Here is a 23310-nt window from a genome sequence, read left to right on the forward strand (position 1 = left end):
GCCATTGATTCAGTCGGACCCCCATTTGGGACTGTGCCGTACCTCCATTCTTCCAAGCTATAAACGGTCTAAAAACCTTAGGGACATTTTGGTGAAATCAGATGCTTCTACTAGCAATACCAACAAGCAACGTACCCGGGTGGGGTGCATAAGGTGTGTATGTACCACCTGTACATTTTTGATCCCTGGTGCTTCTTTTAATCACCCGCATACTGGTAAATCCATCCCTATCAGGCATTTGTTGACGTGTAATACCCCTTTTACAGTTTATCAAATTATTTGTCCCTGTGGGCTGTCATACATAGGGAAAACTGAGCGTCCCTTTAAGGAACGTATGGCAGCCCACAGGTCATCTATTAGGAATGCACTCTTGAAGAAAAAGAGTGACCAGCCGGTCGCGCGGCACTTCCTAGAACATAATCACAATTTATCATCCCTCAAATATAGGATGATTGATCACATTCCCCTATCCCCCAGAGGGGGTAATAGGGGTTTGCTACTCCTACAATGTGAGGCCCGCTGGATTGCCAAGCTTGGCACTATTTCCCCGCGGGGCCTAAATGAGTATTCAGGCATTGGGGTTTTGTTATAAAGTTTGTAACTTCGATACATCCTATAACGTAGATAACAATAATACCTGCATGTACATGGTGTGTATCATCATATATATCGGATACTGGAAATGTCCTAGTCTCTTATCATGTGTCAGCCGTTTTTGCTAAATGTCTCTTTTATATATATTTTTTTATGTATTTATGTATTTGTTGCTAAAAAATTTTTTTGTTATATATATGATCACTTTGGGTCTGATATGACCCTCTTAACATGTATTGGTGGTACACTGTATACCCCCTGTTTTATTCATCTTAACCTGATTTATATGTAAACTTTTTTGTATACATTTTTTCCTTTTTTGCTACATGTTGGATAAGGGGGCCCGTCCTGAAACAGATTTGGATTGGTCTGTTTTCGATGGGCGGGCCGCACCTACACGTTGTTGCGTGAGTGGATGGTTCATGAGACCTACCCCCTGACGCATGTGACACCTGCACGCTATAAATGTTGTTTGTATCACTTGTATTTTTGAGCCTGAAGATAATACACACGTATTGAAACGTTGCTAATAAAGAGCTTTTCTTTTCACCGCTATACCGATTGGAGTGCCGCTTCATTCTACAAGTCTATATTCTACCTGTTGAAGGCACACAACACAGCAACTTGTTTCTAGGAGGAGTGCCCAGCCCCGCAGAAAGTTTATATCTATATATATATATATATATATATATATATATATATATTTTTTTTTTTTTTTTTACACAGACCAGCCAGCAGGGGGCCGGAGCCGAGCCGCTCATTAGATATTCATATATTCACTTCACCCGATCATTACATATGCATGATCGGGTGTAGTGAATATACCCGGTCCCCTGCTGGCACCCCCGGGGGGCAGCCTGAGCTGCCTGGCTCCCGGGAGCCCACCTCCCCCCCACAAACGTTCTGGGGCAGGCAGGGAGACTTCCATCTCCCTGCCTGCCGCCGTCCTCAGGCTCCCTGCTGCATCGCCGCAGGAGTTAAAATTCGCCGGTCAGGGGCAGCGAGCCCCTGACTCGTTGAATACTGGAGCCGGCGAGGCTCCGGAACGCGGCGAGCAGTGGCGAATGTGCAGCGAATCCTAAACAGGATTCGCTGCACATCGCCAAAATGCACATTGAATACTGCCCTATGTCTTTGTTACTACACCGAGTTTTACATCTTTTCCAGATGGACTGGCTGGAGATGTCACTTAAAAAAAAGATGCAAAGGCAAAAAAGTTTTTTGCAATTTGGCTACCATATGTGAAGTCCCTGACAGAATCCACAAAAACTAACCTTAGAAAGGCTGTCCAGCTAACATCCTGGTATAACCTAATGCTTTTGCAGAATAATACACCTCCCTTTTGACGGAAACCCTCAATTACTTGCCAGAATGTGTATCTAAGTGTTCATATAACTGTAATCTTGTTTAAGGAAACATATGACACGACCTACTATAAAGAGTATTATCTGTGTTATAAAAAGAATCAATTAACAAGTTGCTAATTTTTGAAAATGTTATTAATTGATTTTTCATTTCATGTATAATGATTACAAAGTTGACATTTGTACAAAATTATATTACAGATATGTCTTGGTTTTGTATTGCACAGTTAAAAATTATAAAAAAAAGAAAATGGCTGAAGATTCAGAACAGTGCTGGAAGATTTCTTATAGAAAATTGTTTTTGGTTTTATAAGTTTAAGAATGCAATGTTGACAGTATAGCGGAGCAAGGACAGCCAGCTAGTCTCCACAAACTTATCAACAATATGAGAACAGGGCCACACATGCGTAGACCCCAAGGCCACTGAATCTTTCCCTAATAACAAGAAAGTTGGGTGTTGGGTTAATTATGACATCATGATTGAAAGCAGAGCTTGCCAATAAGACTCAATGCTTATGAGTAATTAATTAATGTGATTAAGGTTTAAATATCAGAGTTAGAGAAGGAAGAGGCAGGCAGTTGAGGAAGAATAGGCAAGCAAGGGGCTGGAGGTAACTATGAAATGAGGTTTAATGGCTGATCACTGTCCTTGATAGGTTTCCATTTTGATTTGATTTAGAATTATTGTTTAAGTGTTAGCTAATCAATTTCATAGTTCTTGTTTTAGTCTGCATTTGCAAATACCTGTAATCAAGCTATTTTTTCAAGTAAAGCTTTGTCATACATTTTTTTACAAGTTTGTGTTGGTGTGCAATTATTTTAGCATTTGCCGTAATATTTAAGGGTTATAAATTAATTTTCCATAACTAGGTGTTATCAGTAGTGCAATAAATCATGCGTAATACAGAATAATATAACCTAGTGGTACTGTATATGTCAGCTCCAGAATCTCTGGTATGGTCACAGGAAGGAGGAAACTCAGCTGCTGTCTGTGTTGTGTAATGGTGCCAGTAGCATGATGAATGTCACCCAGACTGCAACCAGGAAGAGACCATCTTGTCCCTGCTTCAGTGGGGAGACCATGCAATGTAAAACCTCTCCCCCCTTAGCAGCACCCAGTGCTAACCCCTCCTGTCTCCTCTGTACCTCCAGGATTACCTGCTTCAGGATCACAGTAGACCGTCCTGCTGTGCAAAAGTCCTGTACCCAGCTGCCGGCCTACTAAGGTGCCCAGCCTGGAATCCCAGACAATGGCGCCACTGCCATATTGGGGACCGCCAATCACTCACGACCTCCCTCTAAAGGAGATCTGGCATCATGACCCCCTGTGCACAGGAAGTTCCCCTAGAGAGACTGCAATAATGAGCAAAGGGAAAACCCCATTGTCCACCCTGCTCACTGGGCGCTGGTAGGAGCTGCTTCTGTAAGCCCTTGCAGCACTGTAGACAGGGTGAAGGGGTTTCTGTGTAACCCCACACTGTGATTGCTCTTAGCTAGGCATTAATAAAACAAAAAATACCTAACTAAATCTCTCACGAGCTGCTTTAGCACCAGCTCTACAACATACACACCCACCCCTGTGGGCACCTAAACAAAACTAAAAGTCTTCTGAGATGCAGCACGGGAGCAGCCTGTGTTTTAAAGATACAGCATAGGTTCCTTGGCTCCTCCATATCCACTACATTCCATGGTTAGCTGTACCACCAGGATAGATGATAGAGAAATATTAATAAAGATGGTACAACAGTATTAAAAGCAGAACTAAAATCCACAAATAAGATCTTCACATACAAATTATTTAACTCTAAATGGGTTAGTAGTGTTCATTCTAGCACTCGCCATCTTTGAAAACCCATGCAGTTCCTCTTCCTTGCCTGGGGTGTCACCCCGCAAAGAGCTAGAATGAACACTAGGTTAGTGCTGTGTATAACAGTAAGGACAGCATCATCAGTGGAGTGATTCTCCTTATATACAAATTGATAGGGATCAAAACAACCCGAAGACCCTTAAACTGTGCCATCCACTAAACACCCCACACATTTCATATCCAAAGGGTTATAATGCAATGGGTCGCTAATCATTTAAACAGGTCGGTACATTCTTTTTCGCTATTGGGATAATAGTTGAACTTTTAAAACACCTTGGTACTACGCAGTTTGCAAGGGATAAATTAAACAGCAGCGTAAAAATCCCCCCTAACTGCTTGGCACAGCCACTAAGAACCCTACCCTGAATCCCATCTGGGCCTGCCCTTTTCCCCAGCTTAATTAACACTAAGACGACTACTATATCCACAGGAGATAAGATTCAGCCAATTAAAATTTTTATTAATGCAATAACATACTTAATTTATATACCATCCTATAGATGTGGACTTAAATATGTGGGGAGGACTACAATAAAATGACAGACACGCTTTCACCAACACCGCAGAAATATAAATATAAAAAAAAAAAATTGCCTGCTTAACCCTCAGTGTATCACGCCACTTTGCAGAATACCATCAGAGAGACCCCTTTAAGTCTAAATATAGTTGGCGCTGAGCATGTCATTGCTACAAAAAGGAGGGGGGGGTACAGATTTAGGAATTTATCGAAATAGAAGTTTTCTGGGTGCATATAATAAATTCCATCTATCCAGATTGATTAAACGAGACGGTTGAATTAAATATGATAATTTGATGGATGGAACTTTATTAGAAAAATTGATACAGAGAAATTAATACATGATTTTTTATATCTCTCTCTTTCATATCTATCTCTATATCTATCTAGTGTCCGTGAGCCTATATATATTTTTTTTATTTTTTCCTTAAGACTGTATGTGAGAGGTGATAGATTATATAGTGTCTTTGGACCTTTATTAGTTCCAATAACAAATAGTAGATTGAACCTGGAAAAACAGAAATTTAAAAGGTGACCAGCGCTTTGTAGAAGATAACAGTTCAAAAATAAAGGAGAATATCAATCTCCTTTAAACTTCTCACAGAACTCCACACTAACGCAGATGGAATCCCACTGTGTTGTGTTTTAGATGTCAGATGGAAGTTAACTGACAATTATATTCTATTCGGGTGTGCACGTAACGGTTTCTTTATCGTGACTTCAGGGTATAACAAAAGCTTAACTTACTTTAAAATTCTCACATGCGTTCCCATAAAGGTATCTTTTTCCCAATATTGGCAACCAGGTGATAGAATGTAAAACACGGTTTATTCCAACATAAAAGGATCCAACACAAATACAGCAGTAAAAGTTTTAAAATTCATACAGCATGAATGGCGAGGGATAACGGAGCAGGCAGGGTAGCTTAGGCAGCTTCAAGCTGACTACCGGTCAGACGCGCTGCAGACACAGCTGGACCGGAGTTTCTGCTCCGGTCCAGCTGTGTCTGTAGCGCGTCTGACCAATATCCCCCGCCATTCATGCTGTATGAATTTTAAAACATTTACCGCTGTATTTATGTTGGAATAAACCGTGTTTTGCATTCTATCGCCTGGTTGCCAATATTGGGAAAAAGATACCTTTATGGGAACGCATGTGAGAATTTTAAAGTAAGTTAAGCTTATGTTATACCCTGAAGTCACGATAAAGAAACCGTTACATGCACACCCGAATAGAAAATAATTGTAAGTTAACTTCCATCTGACATCTAAAACACAGTGGGATTCCATCTGCGTTAGTGTGGAGTTCCGTGAGAAGTTTTAAGGAGATTAATATTCTCCCGAAGATAATTTTGAACTGTTATCTTCTACAAAGCGCTGGTCACCTATTAAATTTCTGTTTGTCTATGCTAATTTAGGTTGGGTGTTAACCTATTATAGGAGACCTGCTGCTAATTATTATCAGCGCAAGGTTTAAATAAACCTTGTATAATGAGAAATTGAACCTCCCTCCTCTTTCTTCGTAGTGTCAACAATTATGAGATGTCATTTCTTACCTTACTTTGGAGTTCAGGACTAAGCTGCCACGCCAGCTCTGGGCCGACCACATGGATACTAGTGGATCAAGATACTGCTTTAACCCATTCAGGGTGGTAAATATTAATCTGCATTTATTGCTTTGATTGTATGGGGGTTTACATAGGAACAGACTTTCCGGGCTACTTATTATTTTGTGGGTGCCATTTACTGCATTCATTTTATTATGTTGTTTTATATTTGATTCGATTTTATGTTTTATCATAATAAAAACATTGTAAAGATGATCCAATCTATATACATAATTTATATATCTATAAGATATTTACTGTCTAGCGCTGCATCTCTTTGTTTTTTAACACGCAGAGGAGACACTGTTGTGATTTGGGGGGGCAGGATGGATGCGGAAATTGCAGCCCTACCCCAACCAAAATCCAGTGATTCGGGGGTCTAAGGAGGGGCAAGGCTAAAATAACACAATTTTCCACATTTTAGCCCCTCTCAAAAGAACTGCAATCAGTGGCATTCAACTTTGTCTGAAGGGGATGCGAAGGGGGTGGGGAGAATGCAGGGGACTCGCCCACCTTTCAAGGGGGCCAGAAGGGCCTCCCTAATTTCGGGTGTTTCCCAGCAATTGCGGAAGGGTAGGCAAGTATGGTCCAAATAGAAACTATATTTATACTTCTTGCATTACAGAATTACATTACCTTGTAACTTGCCGTGTCATTTACTCCTTGATTAGCTTCCAGCTCGTTTGCTAATATGAAAAAAAAAATCATAATAAATATTAACTATGGAATCACTGTAATTACATTGAATCGTTTTCTCTGAGCTTAATGGAAAACTTTAGGTGTGTGTCATTAGGAGCTTGCAGATTTACCCCTCCAAAAGCTCAAGCTCTGTTGGGGGTATTCAATCCCGAGTCACGACGTCCAGACTCTGGCCCATTCACAGCCCACTTGCAGGATAATCGGAAGGTGGGATTCAATGTCCCACCTACCGAACAATGAAAAGGAGGCGTGTCCAGGGGCTGTTGATTGTCGAGATACGGCCATGATTTTGACAATCCACGGCCGTTCTCGGCAAAACGGGCCCGATGGCTTTTTAAGTCAGTTAGTTCTGCTGAGATGCCTCCTCAACGCAGTCAGGAAAGACAGCATTGAATAGGCAAAAGCTGCTATTTCCCCCATCGGAAATAGCGGCGAGAAATTGAATAGCGCCCAAAGGGGTAAATTCACTAAAGCTTCTAAAAACGAAAAGAGGTGATATTGCCCATAGCAACCAATCAAATATGGATGCAATAGAGAAATGAAAGACAGAAACTTATGGGCAACATCACTTATTTTGGTGATGCAGCTCAATCAATCGTCAACCGTAGCTATAATCCTGTACCAGGCAGTTCACATGAAATAGATGAAACCAAAAAAACATAACTTGGTTTGTTCTGTGCGCACAATAAACCAAGATGCAGCTGAACAACAAATGTATCAGCCGATACCCAACAACACCTGAAAGAGGCAATAGTAGCAGTAGAAAAGAACAAAGGAGTTCAGTGCTTCAAGGTACCCAAAAAAAGAGACCTAACACCACATGTGTAGGATATAATGCAATAAAGTCACCATCCATAAAATGCGGCAAGTTAAAATGATACTTTTGGATTTCTTCCAATACAATGTTGGTCACTCTCCTCCTCCCATGGAATCCTTCTGAGGAAGGATTGTAAATCCGAAATGCATAAACGTGCTTTGCCTTGCTCTGGACAGTCCTTGGCTACTTTTTGGGATTGTGGAATCATCTCACCTTATCACCAGATCCGGAACTGGGACTTTGGTCGCCCGACTTGCATTAACATCTACTGTTCCTGATTGTGCCTGGGTCTTGTATTACATGCTTTTAACCCCTTTTAAAATTGTAAATGCAAATCTATATGAAGTCTATTTTATAAAAACATTATGCACTATGTTTTCTCGATCTCTTTCCTTTTTTATGTGATCCACATATAATGGGAGGAGGAGAGTGAACAACATTGTATTGGAAGACATCCAAAAGGATCATTTTAACTTGCCACATTTTATGGACGGTGACTTTATTGCATTATATCCTACACATGTGGTGTTCTCTCTCTTTTTTGGGAACCATTGAAGCGCTGAACTCCTTTGTTCTTTTCTACTACCACATCAAATAGTTGACAACATTGAATCTTTTGTATTGTCATCTAATGTGTATGCAGCTTAATAGTTAGGGTATGGATCATTAGGGCGACAGTCATTAGGTCAACCAGCAGTAGGTTGACACAGGGAAAATGTCGACATGCATTAGGTTAATAGGGTCAAAAGGTCGACATGCGGTTTTTAGTGTTTTAGGTGTCTATGTCAAAGCAGGTTGAAGAAAAAACGAGAAAAACTCATGTCGACCTTTTGACCATGTTGACATTTTAATGTTGTCGACCTAATGACTGTCAACCTAACGACTGCATACCTAAGGGTTTTTTATTACTGCTTCAGTCTAGTTAGAATAAGTTGCAGTGTCTCTGGTATAGACATATGTAGTAAACAGGTCATCACTCTCAGTTGAATAGACTTTCTGCTACTGTTAAGAGTACTTTTTTTTTTTTTTAAGTTCAGTGACTTTTATTGAAAGTTTTCAAGTTTTCCTTACAGGTAGAGAACAAATACAAACAAAAACAAAACACAGACAAGATGCAAAGAGTCATACAGTTAACAAGCAGTCAACATTCCTGCTTAAACATATTTGACTGTTGTGCTGGGTTGCTTATACATTTTATATATAATAAATTGAAATAATGGTTACATTCAAGAGTAAAAGTGGTTCATTGAGCAAGCTCTGTACTGTGTCGTGTTTCCCACCAGGAGTGAGGTGCACAAGATCGTAGCATTCGTTATACAATTTAATTTCGTAGTTAAGTATAATGGACGTCCTGTTTGCGTCAGATTTAACCAGGATGACTCACCCACTTGTAACACTGTTATAATCAGAGGGGAATTTTCAAGTTATAGCCCGACTAGGGTCGCACATAGAAGGGGGGAGGAGAGCCATCTGTCCCATAAATGTAGATATTTATTTTCAGAACGTCTGGACATGTACACATGCCTCTCATGACAAGCTGTATCGTTAGTGAGTGATATCCAAGCGGCAAGGGATGGGCCACTAGGGGCCAACCATGCCCTCGCTATGCATACCTTGGCCAACATACAAAGATTGTTTACATAACGCTGGGCATCATGGTCCAGTGTGTCATCTCCAAAGGCTGCCAGGAGGCATACCATGGACGAGAATGCATCAGGGGGAATTCCCGTAGATGTTATAGTCTGAATGACTCGGTGCCAGAAAGACTTAACCACCGGGCAGGACCAAATTAGGTGCCAAAAATTGGCATCCAAATGGGCACACTTGGGTCATCTAGCGTCGACCCTTCCCCCCATGTCAAAGAGGCGAAATGGGGTGAGATACACCCTATGTAGGACATATAATTGTATCTGTTGGAAGCGTGCACAGGAGGTTGCCACACGAGCACTGGCCATAGCCATCTCCCAGATTTCAGGGGACAATGATCCCAGGTCCTCCTCCCAACGCGTCCGTAGTGTCGGGTGTACATTATTATGATGGGAGGTAAGTAATGTGGAATATATGTTGGATATTAAACGAGAGTTACCCAATGTTTGTAATAGAGACTTGACCGGGGCCGTACGGAGGTCAGGTGGGCCCTGGGAGAATTGTGCGTTGCATGCGTGTCATAACTGCAGATACCGGAAGAAGTGTGTGTTGGGTATAGGGTGATCTAGTTGCAGTTGTTGAAAATAATTGAATACATTATTGGTGTAAAGTTGACCTATAAAAGTAATGTCATACTGTCCCCAGACCAACCTCATTTGTTTCCCATTTTATTTATTAAATCCCACTGTGTCATCTATTGGGGTGTCAGGGTCCCAGCCCGTAGCTCCCATAGTATTATTTGCCCTAATCCAAACCAAAATGGCCTGTCTGACCAGGGGTATTTTGACTAGGGCACTATTGCCTGAAAGAAGAAGCTGGAGAGTTGTGAGTCCTGGGACCAAGGCAGACACACCATTCTTGTGGGTAAAGTCTCTCCGGAGGTGTCTCGTATCCAGGAGTATAAGTGTGAGAGTTGTAATGCAAGATAGTAGAGATGAAAGTTAGGTACAGCAATGCCTCCCATGTCTCTTGGCCAGGTTAGGGTGTTAAGACTGATCCTTACTCTCTTTGAGGACCATATAATGCAGGATAAGATTCCATCGATTTGTTTAAAAATAGATTAGGGAATGTATATCGGGGAATGTTGTAGGGCATATAGTATTTTGGGTTGTGCGACCATTTTAATAAGGCCAATCCTGCCTATGACAGATAGGGGCAGCTTTCCCCACACAGCGATCCTTGACTGTAAGCATTCCAACTGATGTTGGATATTATGTGCCATGTAATTTGTGGGGTTGTTAGATACCCAGATTCCCAGATACCTGAACCTGTCTACCCATTTAAGCGGGAGGGGGGTGGTTGAGTCTCCAGGACACGGGCCGGTGTATGGCATAATGCATGACTTGTCACAGTTTATTAATAGACCAGAATATCTACCAAAGGAGATTACAATATCCAGTATTATGGGCATGGTGGTTGTATAGAGGGGGGGAGTGTACAGGTAAGTGGAGGCGGAGCCAACACGTACTGCACAGTTATTCTGGCGCTGTTAGGAGGATTGAATATTATATATACTTGATGATATAAAGGCAATACTCAGCCGGTCCACTTCTGCTGCAGATGGTTTATATGAGTTGGCTAAAACTCATAAAGGTACAAAATGGAGTGTGAGGTTCTTTTAAACCACTTTGCGCTGCTAGTGGATACGTTAAAATGAATATACCACTGGACAGAATAACACCGGACACACTGTTAGATAATTATAAATATTTTATACATAAAATCAAAAGTACACAGAAACATACATAAATGACAATAATTAAAATATATATAGGCAACAAGCAATCGTAATTTGTAGTGCTTCAATAGCCATAAGGGGGGTCATGAAATGAAGGATGAGATGAATTAAGGCAAACAGCCAACAACACTGTCAATTAGCTCAATGCAGGGTTAGTATAACAGTAAGGTGCCGTGAATGGGCACTAAGTGCAGAAATTGGTTTGAATATCTCACCCTTTATGGGATGGTTTGGGGAGCTTCTGGTGGAATGCAGGCTCTACCCGGTTGTAGATTGATGCTGAGACGGGGAGCGAATGCAGGCTCTACCCAGTAATCTCAAGAATAAATTAGTGTGTAGTCATTTTAGTAGGAAAGATCAAGAGGATAATAAAAATGACAAAAAGAACTGGCTCACCAAACTCCCGATGGGGTTTCACAAATGTGGTAATAGCAGATGCTATACATGCATACATAGTGAGAAACAAAAACAAGAAACAAAATAAGAGTTTATTGGATGTAAACAATCTTATGTAGTATATTTGATAGATTATGGATGCGGCCTCCAATATGTGGGCCGCACCACAAGATGTCTACATACACGTTTCATGGAACATAAACGAAACATAGTAACAGGTGTCAAAACAGGAAATATTTTTTGTGGCCACTAGGGTCACTGCAAGAGCGCTGGTTTTTCCTACAGGTATATGAGGGTGCTGGCCCTTTTTAGCTAAGCTGCAGCCTCCTAATCAGAGGAATTGTGTACCTCTTCTATAGAGAACATATGGGTTTTGGGGTATCCGGCAATATGCTGGTACACCTAGGTGGCGCTGCTTAGCCAAAAAATAATTTTATACTCTGGGTCCCAGCTGATGAAGCCGCTGATAAAATACTAGGCGGAGAAACGCGTATTGGGAGCCAAGCGTCAAGCCCGGAATTCAGCCCAGTGCCGCTGCCGCAGTGAAATTATCTGCCTGTAATTTTGGTCTACATACTGGACGGACACCACCTGGAGCCGGTCCCTCTGCAAAGAGGTAGACCACTCATAAGGATTACAAATTACCTTCAATTCGGCTCAGATAAAGGGAGGAAGTCCAGTGATAACCTAACATCCAAATCATGCTTAATACCTACATCTAAAGCAATACGGCCGTATGGACTGGTAACTATACATACATCAAAAAAGCCTCTATAATGAAAAGCCTCTGTTATATATGAACATTCACTTCCTATAAGCCTTGTCTATATAAGACTTTCCAAAATAGCCATATTATATTGTGCACAGAATACTGCCTTTCATGTTATATGTTGTACGTTACGTTTGTCTATGAAATGTTTTTAATTGATGAAATTATGTTTTAATAAATGTGTACTAATTAATTCAGGTATCGACTGAGTATAAAATTATTTTTTGGCTAAGCAGCGCCACCTAGGTGTACCAGCATATTGCCTGATACCCCAAAACCTATAAGGTGTCAAAACACACCCTTTGTATAAACACATTTCACTATGTCAGAATCAATGTACAAAAAATGTTTGAGTAAAACCTATAGAATATATTAAACCCACAAAAAGGGGAGGTGACCGTTTTGGCCTGCTGTGTAGAAGAGATGCCTACTGGATCTTCCAGTTAGGGACAATGATACCAAATGGCCTAAACGATACCATAGAATTAAATAATATTTGAAACCTGATGGATATTTCCCTATATCTTACAAAGTAAGACATTTTATCCTTGATATATATATATATATATATATATATATATACTGTGTGGTGCACGAACAGCGCTATCCCTCACTTAGTGATTAATATATGTGACAAATTTAACAATAATATATACAAGTGGTATTATCAACACTCCAGAATATATACTGTGTCAGCAAAAGTTTTCAAAATGGCCTAATTCCCTTAGGACCAGAAAAAAAGTCTATTTGGTGGTAAAACTTCTGCGCCTTCAGTGTTGACAAGGAATAAACAATCCTTTAATAAATGTGACAATCCTTTAATAAATTTTCTATGTGCGTACCGCAACAAATAAGCAAATTCACGTGTAGTGGTGTCTTTAACTCCCAGATATTCATCCCTTTCTCCTTCCAGAATACGCTGGAGGCGTGGAGATGTTCATGCGTTTGTATAAAAGGATGATATCAGGGTTTCAGTGAAAGAATATATATAAATCTGTGCAAAAAAGTGCTGTTTTTCTCTAAAGTGCTTAGTGCATGAGAAAATACTTAAATTTTTTGTATAAACACATTTCACTATGTCAGAATCAATGTACAAAAAATGTTTGAGTAAAAGCTATAGAATATATTAAACCCACAAAAAGGGGAGGTGACCGTTTTGGCCTGCTGTGTAGAAGAGATGCCTACTGGATCTTCCAGTTAGGGACAATGATACCAAACGGCCTAAACGATACCATAGAATTGGTGAGTACTCAACCACAGTTTAGCCTTATTGATGTATTTGTTGTGTGTTTCATGAAAGTAATGTCCATTATTTTATTTTTTTAACAGACATTTAGAAAATGGCTGAGAATAATGTGGAATTTATGGAGTTTATTGAGGCCTACAGAGACCAGGATTGTCTCTGGAATAGTAAATCCAGAGATTATTCCAATAGGTAGAAGAGAGCTGTAGCACTGGAGGACCTGGTTAAGGTCAGCCTCCCTTACTACCCCACGGCAAACATTGAATGGGTGCGGGAAAGGATTGCCAACATGAGGACAGTTTTCAAAAAGGAGCTGAACAAGAGGGAAGCATCCAAGAAATCAGGGGCCTGTACAGACCAAGTGTATGTGCCCAGGCTCAGGTACTTTGATCTGCTGGCATTAACATTGGACCAAGAGAGAGTCCATCGGCAATCTGATTGCGGCCCAGGCTGCCCCAATGCTCTACTCTACCCCTGAATTTGCGGAGGATACAGATTAGACACATTGGAAATATTGATTGAAAATGAAAATAAAAGTCCAAATAAAGTACAGTAAAAAGGTAGCATGTCATAGCAGTTCATAAGATCATGTCATCCTGCCAATCCACTGCACCTACACCATTAAAGTACTGCAAGTACTCTTCTCTGGTCAATTTTGCACACATAGAAGCATTTCTTGTATTAAGATTGGTCTCCAAGCATGTTAATCCTACTGCCTCCTCAACTATTTTGCTTGTCATCCATGCCAGAAATATTGGGGTGCGTGGACTGTGTTTTTCTGCATAGATAGATGTGCAGCCCACAACAGGCCATAACTACCTTATCTATTTTATCTAGCCGCAGATTTAGGACACTATGGGAAATCCTAAACGTATTGCTTAGTATGCCAAATGCATTTTCAACCATTTGCCTAGCTCGAGACTGCCGATAATTGAAAATTCTGCGTTCTCGATTAAGCAACCTTGGTGGGTAGGGTTTTACAACATTAGCATGTAGGGCAAATGCCTCATCAGCCACAAAAACAAATTTTAAATCATGCACATTCTGTTTCCACTCTGGTAATTGAAGTCCATTGTTTTTAACTTTGTCATGGAACATGGTCTTTTCCAAAGCCCCACCATCATATACCCTGCCATTTTTTCTAATGTCCACAAAGGTGAATTTTTATTTGGCATTGGCAATAGCCATTAAAACAATGCTAAAGAAGCCCTTATAATTATAGAAAAAAAAAGAGCCACTATTAGCTGGGGGCAAAATCTTGGGCATTAGCTTGCCACTCCTCAGTAGTCGTAGGGAATTAAAATATAGAAGTAAAGAGGTTTTAAAAAACAAATAATTGATTTGCTTGTGACATAATGTTTTACAGTCTTCTCTATTCGTGGAAGAGGAATGTTCACAGACTCTGGATGTGCCGTCACAGCTACCTTCATCGGTCCTCTGCTCTACACCCACACCCAGCAAGACGCGCAGCAGCAGCCTGAACCTCCATCAAGGAGAGGCCGTAAAAGGCCACGTCAGACTGCGGATACGTCTGAGGTCATGACTCGCCAGATTCTAGAGTCTGCCAATCAACTGATGGCGTTGGACGAGGATGAGCAGGACCATGTGGGGAACGCAATTGCGAAAAAACTCAGAAAACTTGATCCTGCAACAAGGGCAGAGGCTAAGCGGATCATCAGTGACACCCTGTACCGGGCCAGTGTCGGGACCCTTACCTGACAAACTCGGCTTACAGGTGACCCCCCTATGTCACCGGTTGAATTCCAACCCATCAGCCCTGCCCCAGTCCCACAACACAAAATGTATCACCCAGGTCATTATCCCCATTATGATATGCACACACATCCCACTTCTGCGCAACCACAGCAGCAACCAACTGGAGTACCGTCACCATTGACAATAGCACCAGGTTCAGCCAGTGGTCCCTTCCAGGGTTTGGGGGAAACACCATTTCCCTCCCAAACAGCGATGGATACAGAGCATTATCCTCTTGATACCATCCATGATCATAACTGGTACTTGTTTTCTAGCAGGGCGCCCAGATTTATTACGTACACAAACGTACTGAAATCGCATTGCATAGTAGTACCATGCGATGCGATTTTCCCGTTCTCGCTCCCTGTCACCCCCAGTATCAACGCCAACCCGAACCGTGGCGAGCGCAGTGAGCCCCGCGAGGGGTGGCGGGACGCGTCCTCCGACCTTTTCATACCCTCCACGTCGGCGTGGAGTTGATTTTATATAGTGTGGCGAGCGCAGCGAGCCCGAAGTGTGGCGAGCGGACGCGGATTACTTTACATGTATTCCACGTGCGCTCACTGCACTATATAAGATCAACGCCACGCCTGCGTGGATAATGGGGGTATGAAAAGGTCAGAGGACGCGTTCCGCCGCTGCTCGCCACGCTTCGGGTTGGCATTGATACTGGGGGTGACGCAAAACAATGCCATACGTGCTTACAATTGTAAACACCCATCACATGTAATACTATGCACAAATCAAATGTCATTGCATTACATCTCATATTAAGCACCCATGACATCTCATCACATGGGTGCTTGTACAATGAAATATCGCATCGCATTTTGTGCCATGCGATCCGATGAGATATTTCATTGTATAAGCACTCCTGTAAAACTTAATATGGGCATCGCATCGCACAGCACTATACAAGCTACGCAATGCGATTTCACTACAGAGAATAGCCCAGTACACTAAATGCGTACTGGGCGCCCTGCTAGGAAACAAGTACCTCATAACCTTTAAAAAATGTCTAATTGTTTTTTCTATATTTATTATAAAGTTTTTATATTTATATTCCAAATGTTCACAAGTTTGTTAAGTTAATAATAAGACATTTTAGTTTTAAAATATTTGGCATATATTTATTTACTTTCATGTATTGCTCCTGCAGAACTTGGATGATGGCATTACAGGTCTCAGGTATTATGAGTCCCAGAGCTTGAGAGGATATAGCAGTGCTGTACCTCAGATCCGCAAGGGTCCTCCCAGGAGCCAGGAAACGTAGCGTTGCCACCAGTCTCTGTGCAGCTGAAACAGGTGTCCTCTTTTTGGATTAAATTGGTAACTAGTGTCAGAAGCTCCATGAAGGTAGGGTCATCCATATAAAATAATCCCTGAAGTCATCAGGGTTGTTCTCCCATATCTCCTGTACCAATGGCATATGGGAGAAGGTATTTCGCCTCAGAAGCCAGTCTCTGGTCCAACAGCTGCGATTCTTGCTCCTCCTTTTTTTTATTTTTTTATTATAGAATGCAATGTTGTGGCCATAGCAGCAAGAATGCAAGCACGAACCTTTCTTTTCCTCAAGCTCATGATGGAAGTGATAGAAAACAAATGGAACGAACGAACGAACGTACGTACGTGCGTACGTGCGTGTTCTCTGCACAGCCAGCACTGATGTAAAAAAGAAAATTACTTTTGTTTAGGTTCTGTACTCACACCTCTTTGTTTTGGTATGCCCTTAACCCAGCCCATTATGATAATGTTGTTTATATAGGACATGTCAATAGCCCGAATCGAGAGAGTGTGCATGGTGGTACAATCTTTTTCTTGCGATTGTTTGGACGGGAATAGATCGTACGTCGCAAGTAAAATTGTATAGGTGTGTATGGTCGATGGTCGCAAGAAAACAGGGATTGTATAGATGTGTACCCAGCTGGTGGCCCTGGACTGGTTGAGCTGGGTTGTTTTAGTGCAGCAGGCCCTTACATTCTAACACTTTTCACTCACTAACACTATCTCTCTTCTATTTTAATTACATTCCATTTTTTTTATTTGATCCCTCTCTATATATAGCTTCGGCTTCCTATCACTAATATTTATTAACACTATAGTATCTCACTGGCATGCTACACTGGGCTTCCTAGCTTATGACAGTTTTGGGGTGCCACACCCTGCACCTAGATATAGCGCTAGGGACCCCCAATATACAGAGAAGCCTTGACGCGGCTTGGGGGCATATCATACACCTGTGCAGCAGGTATATGTACCATATATAAGATGAGTATAAGCCTACTTTTTCAGAACATTTTTTATGCTGAAAAAGCCCCCCTCGGCTTATACTCGAGTGAGGGTCCCACTTGAGTCAATAAGTTTTCCCAGTTTTTTGTTGTAAAAATTAGGTGCCTCGGCTTATATTCGAGTCTACTTATACTCGAGTACTGTATATACGGTAACCTATATCTCTGAATTCTATTATCATGTAGTGTGCTGGGGGAAAAAATGTCTTGTATTACTTAACCAGTATTAAACCCTCGCTTGCATGCACCTGAGTGATATTACTGAACTAATTTGAGCATCTACCAATATCTGTATGTGTATTGTATAGATGTGTACCCAGCTTAACCTAGCATGCACCACTTGTAGCGCAAAGAGGATAGCTGTATGTGGAAACATCTGTATGTAAGTGTTGCATATGAAATTAATCAGCACAATCTCCTGATACATCTTATTTAAACATAAATGTGAACAAGATTCATATTCAGCTAATGTTAGCAGAGTTGCCCGGGAACTGACGGCTGTATCACATCTGTACTAGATGAGGTTTGCCTAATCGGATAGGTAAAACAGAAATTTGTATATAGGTGTATTTTTTCACATGTCTATATTTTACAAATGTCTACCTTGCATTTAAGAAAAACTGAAAAAAATATAACAATATTTTCTGCGCAATATTCTGGTTAAGGTGCCCATACACCGTACAGTAATTGTATGGACAGTATGAACTATTGGACTAGATCGCATCGTATATACATTTTTGAGCTGTGCGATGGGATGTGCGATGGGATGTGCGCAGGAGCGCGCATCTGATCGCACACAGTGATTGTACTGTGTATGGGCACTTTTAGACCTTTCCCAGATACATAACTATGTATTGACTCTTGCTTGTGCCACTATACCAAATTTGTACGGAATGGGATCATTCGTCAGACTGCATTTAGGTCTACAAGCATTAGGACGTCTTGCATTTAGGTCGACCTGACTGGGTCATTAGGTCGACAGGAATAAGGTCGACAGGGCCATTAGGTCGACAGTGGAAAAGTCGACATGTATTTTTTGTTTTCAATTTGTTTTTTTTCATTTTTTTTCAAGCGTCGACACGGTCAACATAGCACCGCTGCGCTCGCCATGCTTCTGGCACACTATTTTATTCTCCCACCACAACCTAGTGGATGGTCGGGCATGAAATACGGCCTGTTGGCACATGTCGACTCATAAAACAGTCAAATGACCCCATGTCGACCTTTTGCCTGTCGACCTTCCCCATGTCGACCTAATGACCCTGTTGACCTCATAAAAGTCGACCTAATGACCCTGTCGACCTAATGACCCTGTTGACCTAAGTCATGTCTACCTAAATGCATGTCGACCTTAATGCAGGTCGACCTAGTGGTGTAGACCTAATGCTTGTAGTCCTAAATGCTGTAGACAATATGACCGTATCCCATTTGTACACACTCTTTTCATCATGTCCCCAAACTTACTCTGAGTCCGAACAGGATCCTTTGGCCGTCCCTTGCTTTTTCCTTGCATAAACTCTAGTCTAGCCATTGCTGCAGAAGCAGCTGCTATTTGAGCCTCATCTGGTGGCTTTCGCGGCTTTGGTTGTTCCTTGGCAACAGGATCAGGATTAACTCTTTAAAAAATAAGGAAAAAAACAAATAAAAACCAAATATAAAAACTAGCTGCATCATAATATACAGAGCAATATAGTTATGTTAGAAGGAATAAAAAAAAATAAAAAAAAAAGGTACTTGTGTAGTTTCACAGCGCCATGCGCGCACAGTGAAACTTTGAAACTTGGCAGTCTGCCAGACTCTGTGTTTACTGTGCGCTTGCCGCTCTAGCTGTTCTCAGCGCAGCGCGTGGCTGCTTTCCATATGGAATCTACGTTATCAGCGTAGCGCTGGCAGCAGCAGCGCGCGCTGCCCAGCGCTGACAGGTCATTGTGGTACTTGTAGTTCCACAGTGAAATAGACAGTCCTGCACACCGCTAACAACAGGGGCATGTAAACTGGACACCCCGGCAATTTAGACGCTAAAACGTCTAAATCCAGACTCCCTGCAAACCGCTAAGATGGGGCATCTAAATTTAGATGCTAAAGCGTCTAAATTTAGTAGGGTCTAGGGGTACACTATTAAACCTGTTCACAATGACACTAGTCGACGTAACAGCTGTCGACCTTGTAAATTCCACTATCCACGCAACCCCAAAGCGTGGCGAGCGCAACAAGCCCCGCGAGGGGCGGTGGTACACGTCCTACGACCTTTTCATACCCCCACTATCCACGTCGGCGTGGAGTTGATTTTATAAAGTGTGGGGTATTCCGCATCCCCTCGCCACGCTTCGGGCTCGGTGGCTCGCCACACTTTATAAAATCAACTCCACGCCGACGTGGATAGTGGGGGTATGAAAGGGTCAAAGGACGTGTACCGCCGCCGCTCGCCACCCTTCGGGGTGGCGTGAATAGTGGAATTTACAACGTTGACAGCTGTTATGTCGACTAGTGTCATTGTGAACAGGTTTAATAGTGTACCCCTAGACCCTACTAAATTTAGACACTTAAGCGTCTAAATTTAGATGCCCCCATCTTAGCTGTTTGCAGGGAGTTTGGATTTAGACGCTTTAGCGTCTAAATTGCCAGGGTGTCCAGTTCAGGGAGTCTGGATTTAGACGCTTTAGCGTCTAAATTGCCGGGGTGTCCAGTTCAGGGAGTCTGGATTTAGACGCTTTAGCAAGTTTACATGCCCCTGTTGTTAGTGGTGTGCAGGACTGTCTATATCACTGTGGAACTACAAGTACCACAATGACCTGTCAGCGCTGGGCATCACACGCTACGCTGATAAAATAGATTACATATGGAACGCAGCCACGCGCGGCGCTGAGAACAGCTAGAGCGGCGCGCGCACAGTAAACATAGACTGTCACGTTAAAAAGTTTCATTGTGCGCGCGGTGGCGCCGTGAAACTACACAAGTACCAAAAAAAAAAAAGGATCTAATGGGCAGTGTTCTAGTCGCTGTATTTTAATTGTATTAAATACATGAGCTGCAAAACAATTTGTCAGACAAGATCAGTTTATTCAAGAATCCTTAGTAGCTCACTGGATCATGCATTAATTCTAATCAAGACCCTCGCCATCGTTTACTTACATTTTAACCAAAATATATTGATTAACACATTATTATATTATTATAATTATTATATATGAATTACATTATTTATTTACAGTTTCTTATATAGCGCATCAGATTCCGTTGCACTTTACAATAGAATTCTCTAGATTATCTAGAGTTCTGAACTAAAAAAAAAGAATTAAAGAATTAGAAGCCAGCACAAGCGTCTATAGTCCCAGTGATTATAAAATCAACCGAATCGTTAGATGGCATTCATAGATTAGGTGCACAGTTCTTCCTGGGATTTATTCAGCCCTGATATATACAGAAATTTAAAAAGAAACTTAAAAATCAGTAACAGAATTTCTGGTACTTGTGTAGTTTCACGGCGGCACCTTACGCTACGCTGTCAGCGCAGCCACAATGGCAGCCTAGCGTAGTGTCCCAGCAGCAGCCCTGCATAGTCAGCGTAGTGTCCCCGTCAGGCAGCGTAGTCACCGTACTGTAATTTGAAAAGGACGCATTTGCCAGTGCTCCATATTACATATTGGCAAATGCCTCCATTTCAAACCCCCACTATCCACGTCAGACCAGAAGCGTGGCGGACTACGTGAGGGGACACGGTACGCGTCCTCCCGACCTGTTCATACCCCCACTATCCACGTCGGCGTTGAGTTGATTCTATAAAGTATGGTTAGCACAGCGAGCCACCGAGCCCGAAGCGTGGCGAGTGTAAAACGAGCCCGAAGCGTGGCGAGGGGACGCGGAATACACGTCAAATAATCTGCATGCATTCGCCACGCCACGCCGACGTGGATAGTGGTGGTATGAACAGATAGGGAGTACACGTTCCGCGTCCCCTCGCGGGGCTCACCACGCTTCGGGCTGACGTGGATAGTGGGGGTGTTTCAAGAACACATTCACACCTGTCATGTCAGGCAGGTTAAAAATGGTCAATGGTTCCCACACAATGTAATAAGCGCTGACACAACGCTGACTGACTACTCTAACTGCGTAAGCTCCGGTTAGGTGCAAATGTACACACAGTGGCAGACACAAGCTGGCTACGCTGCTGAAAGGGACACTACGCTGACTACGTAGGTGCCGCCATGAAACTACACAAGTACCAAATTTCTTATTTAATACAAGGATACAGCCTTCTCATTTGCTCTTCAATTTACTAGTATTAGTGAGGTTTCAAAGACCTTAAATACAGATTTGATGTGGTGGTGAGGTCAACATTAAAATATATATTGTTAACATTGTGAACATATTGGCATTCTGAGGGATGCTTACATGTTGCCTGTCACAATTTCAACACTATCATTGACAATCTTTTGACTATATCCCAGCAGGTCAGTTGTACATTTTTTGCACAGTTTAAAAGGGTTTCATGCAAATCAAAGCTTTTTATACATATACTTAGGGTTTATTATTAGATATCAAAGTAATAAGATGGTTTTAACTGTACAGTGGTGGTATGCACTGCAGGAGCGGGCTCTCCCTAAACATTTCTGACCATAGCCCTGATAAGGAAATGTGCGCCAGTTGTGCCTCCAGCTGTGCACCACCTCTAGGGGCACCCTGCCCCTTCGCTTCCCCTCCAGCCTGCCGATCAGCTTCGCTCTGGCGATTGTATGCCAGAGCTTTCCCTGCCATTCACAGCACCAGGTGGATGGCCCCGCTCTGGGATGTTCGGGGTGGCTGTCTCTAAGTGCTGCGGTGGGTATTTCTGGGGCAGGACAAACCTGCCCTTGTAGGTTTGTCCTGCACCAGCAAAAAAGGGATTTTTGTAAGAACTTACCGTTTGAATCCCTTTCTCTGATATGGTCCTGGTGACACAGCTCAACATTGGGATGTAGGAGGGTCCGTAGGAGCCAGGCACCTATCGTAAAGCTTTTGGAGGGTAGGCACCGCCCTTCTGCATCCCAGACTCCTCAGTTCAATCTTTTAAAGCCAATGGAATACATTAACTCAGTACAAACGCCTGCACATATTATATGCACAATTTCAAAATAACTTTTCAACCATATATAACATGAAACATCATGAACACTGGCATACTTACTGAGCGTAAGGGAGGGATCGCTGTGTCACCAGGACCATATCAGAGAAAGGTATTCGAACGGTAAGTTCTTACAAAAATCCCTTTTTCTCTTTCAATGGTCCTGGTGACACAGCTCAACATTGGGACGTTCCAGAGCCGGTCCTTTGGGTGGGTACGCTCAGGTCTGCAGCTCTCATCACTGCTCGCCCGAATGATGCGTCCTCCGACGCGAACTCATGGAACCTATAGAATTTGGCAAAAGTGTGAACAGATGACCAAGTGGCGGCCCTGCAAACCTGCTCAGCTGTGGCCCCATGTCGAACCGCCCAAGAGGTGGCGACCGACCTGGTGGTATGCGCATTAATCCTGGCCGGCACAGGCCTACCAACCTTAGTATATGCAAAGGCAATAACAGAACGCAACCACCTAGCAATGGTCTGCTTAGAGGCAGGCCAACCAATCTTGTGCACCTCATACAAGACTAGCAAAGTGTCAGTCTTCCTGACACCCTTCACCCTGTCCACATAAACGCGCAAGGCACGCACAACATCCAAATTCCTCAATTTGTCCCTTTTTCTTGAACCCTCTGGGGGTTGTAACACAGGCAGAACTATCTCCTGATTTAGATGAAAAGCAGAGACTACTTTTGGCAAAAATTGGGGTACTGTTCGAAGAACAGCCCTGTCATCATGAAAAATAAGAAAAGGAGACTTGCATGACAACGCTCCCAACTCTGATACTCTCTTTGCTGACGCAACCGCCAACAAAAATCCAAGCTTCCATGTAAGGAACTTAAGGTCAGCCGCCCTCAGTGGCTCAAAAGGCGCCTTTTGAAGACACTCCAGTACCAGCGATAAATCCCATGGA

At 42.4% G+C, this 23310-nt stretch overlaps 1 protein-coding gene across 2 annotated transcripts in view; it reads right to left on the bottom strand.

The window, feature by feature from the left end:
• Positions 1–23310, bottom strand: part of UBXN6 (UBX domain protein 6) — a 237888-nt gene that overhangs the window by 163128 nt on the left and 51450 nt on the right. For both annotated transcript variants that reach the window (XM_083179278.1, XM_083179277.1), the window contains 2 exons: positions 18765–18916; positions 6585–6634 (listed from right to left, as the gene is read on the bottom strand). In XM_083179278.1, coding sequence (XP_083035404.1) covers positions 6585–6634; positions 18765–18831 — 117 coding nt within the window. In that variant the 5' untranslated portion in view covers positions 18832–18916. The remainder of the gene's footprint in view (positions 1–6584; positions 6635–18764; positions 18917–23310) is intronic.

The sequence above is a fragment of the Crinia signifera genome, chromosome 1 (assembly GCF_055691185.1).
Source record: "Crinia signifera chromosome 1, ASM5569118v1, whole genome shotgun sequence".
NCBI lineage: Eukaryota > Metazoa > Chordata > Amphibia > Anura > Myobatrachidae > Crinia > Crinia signifera.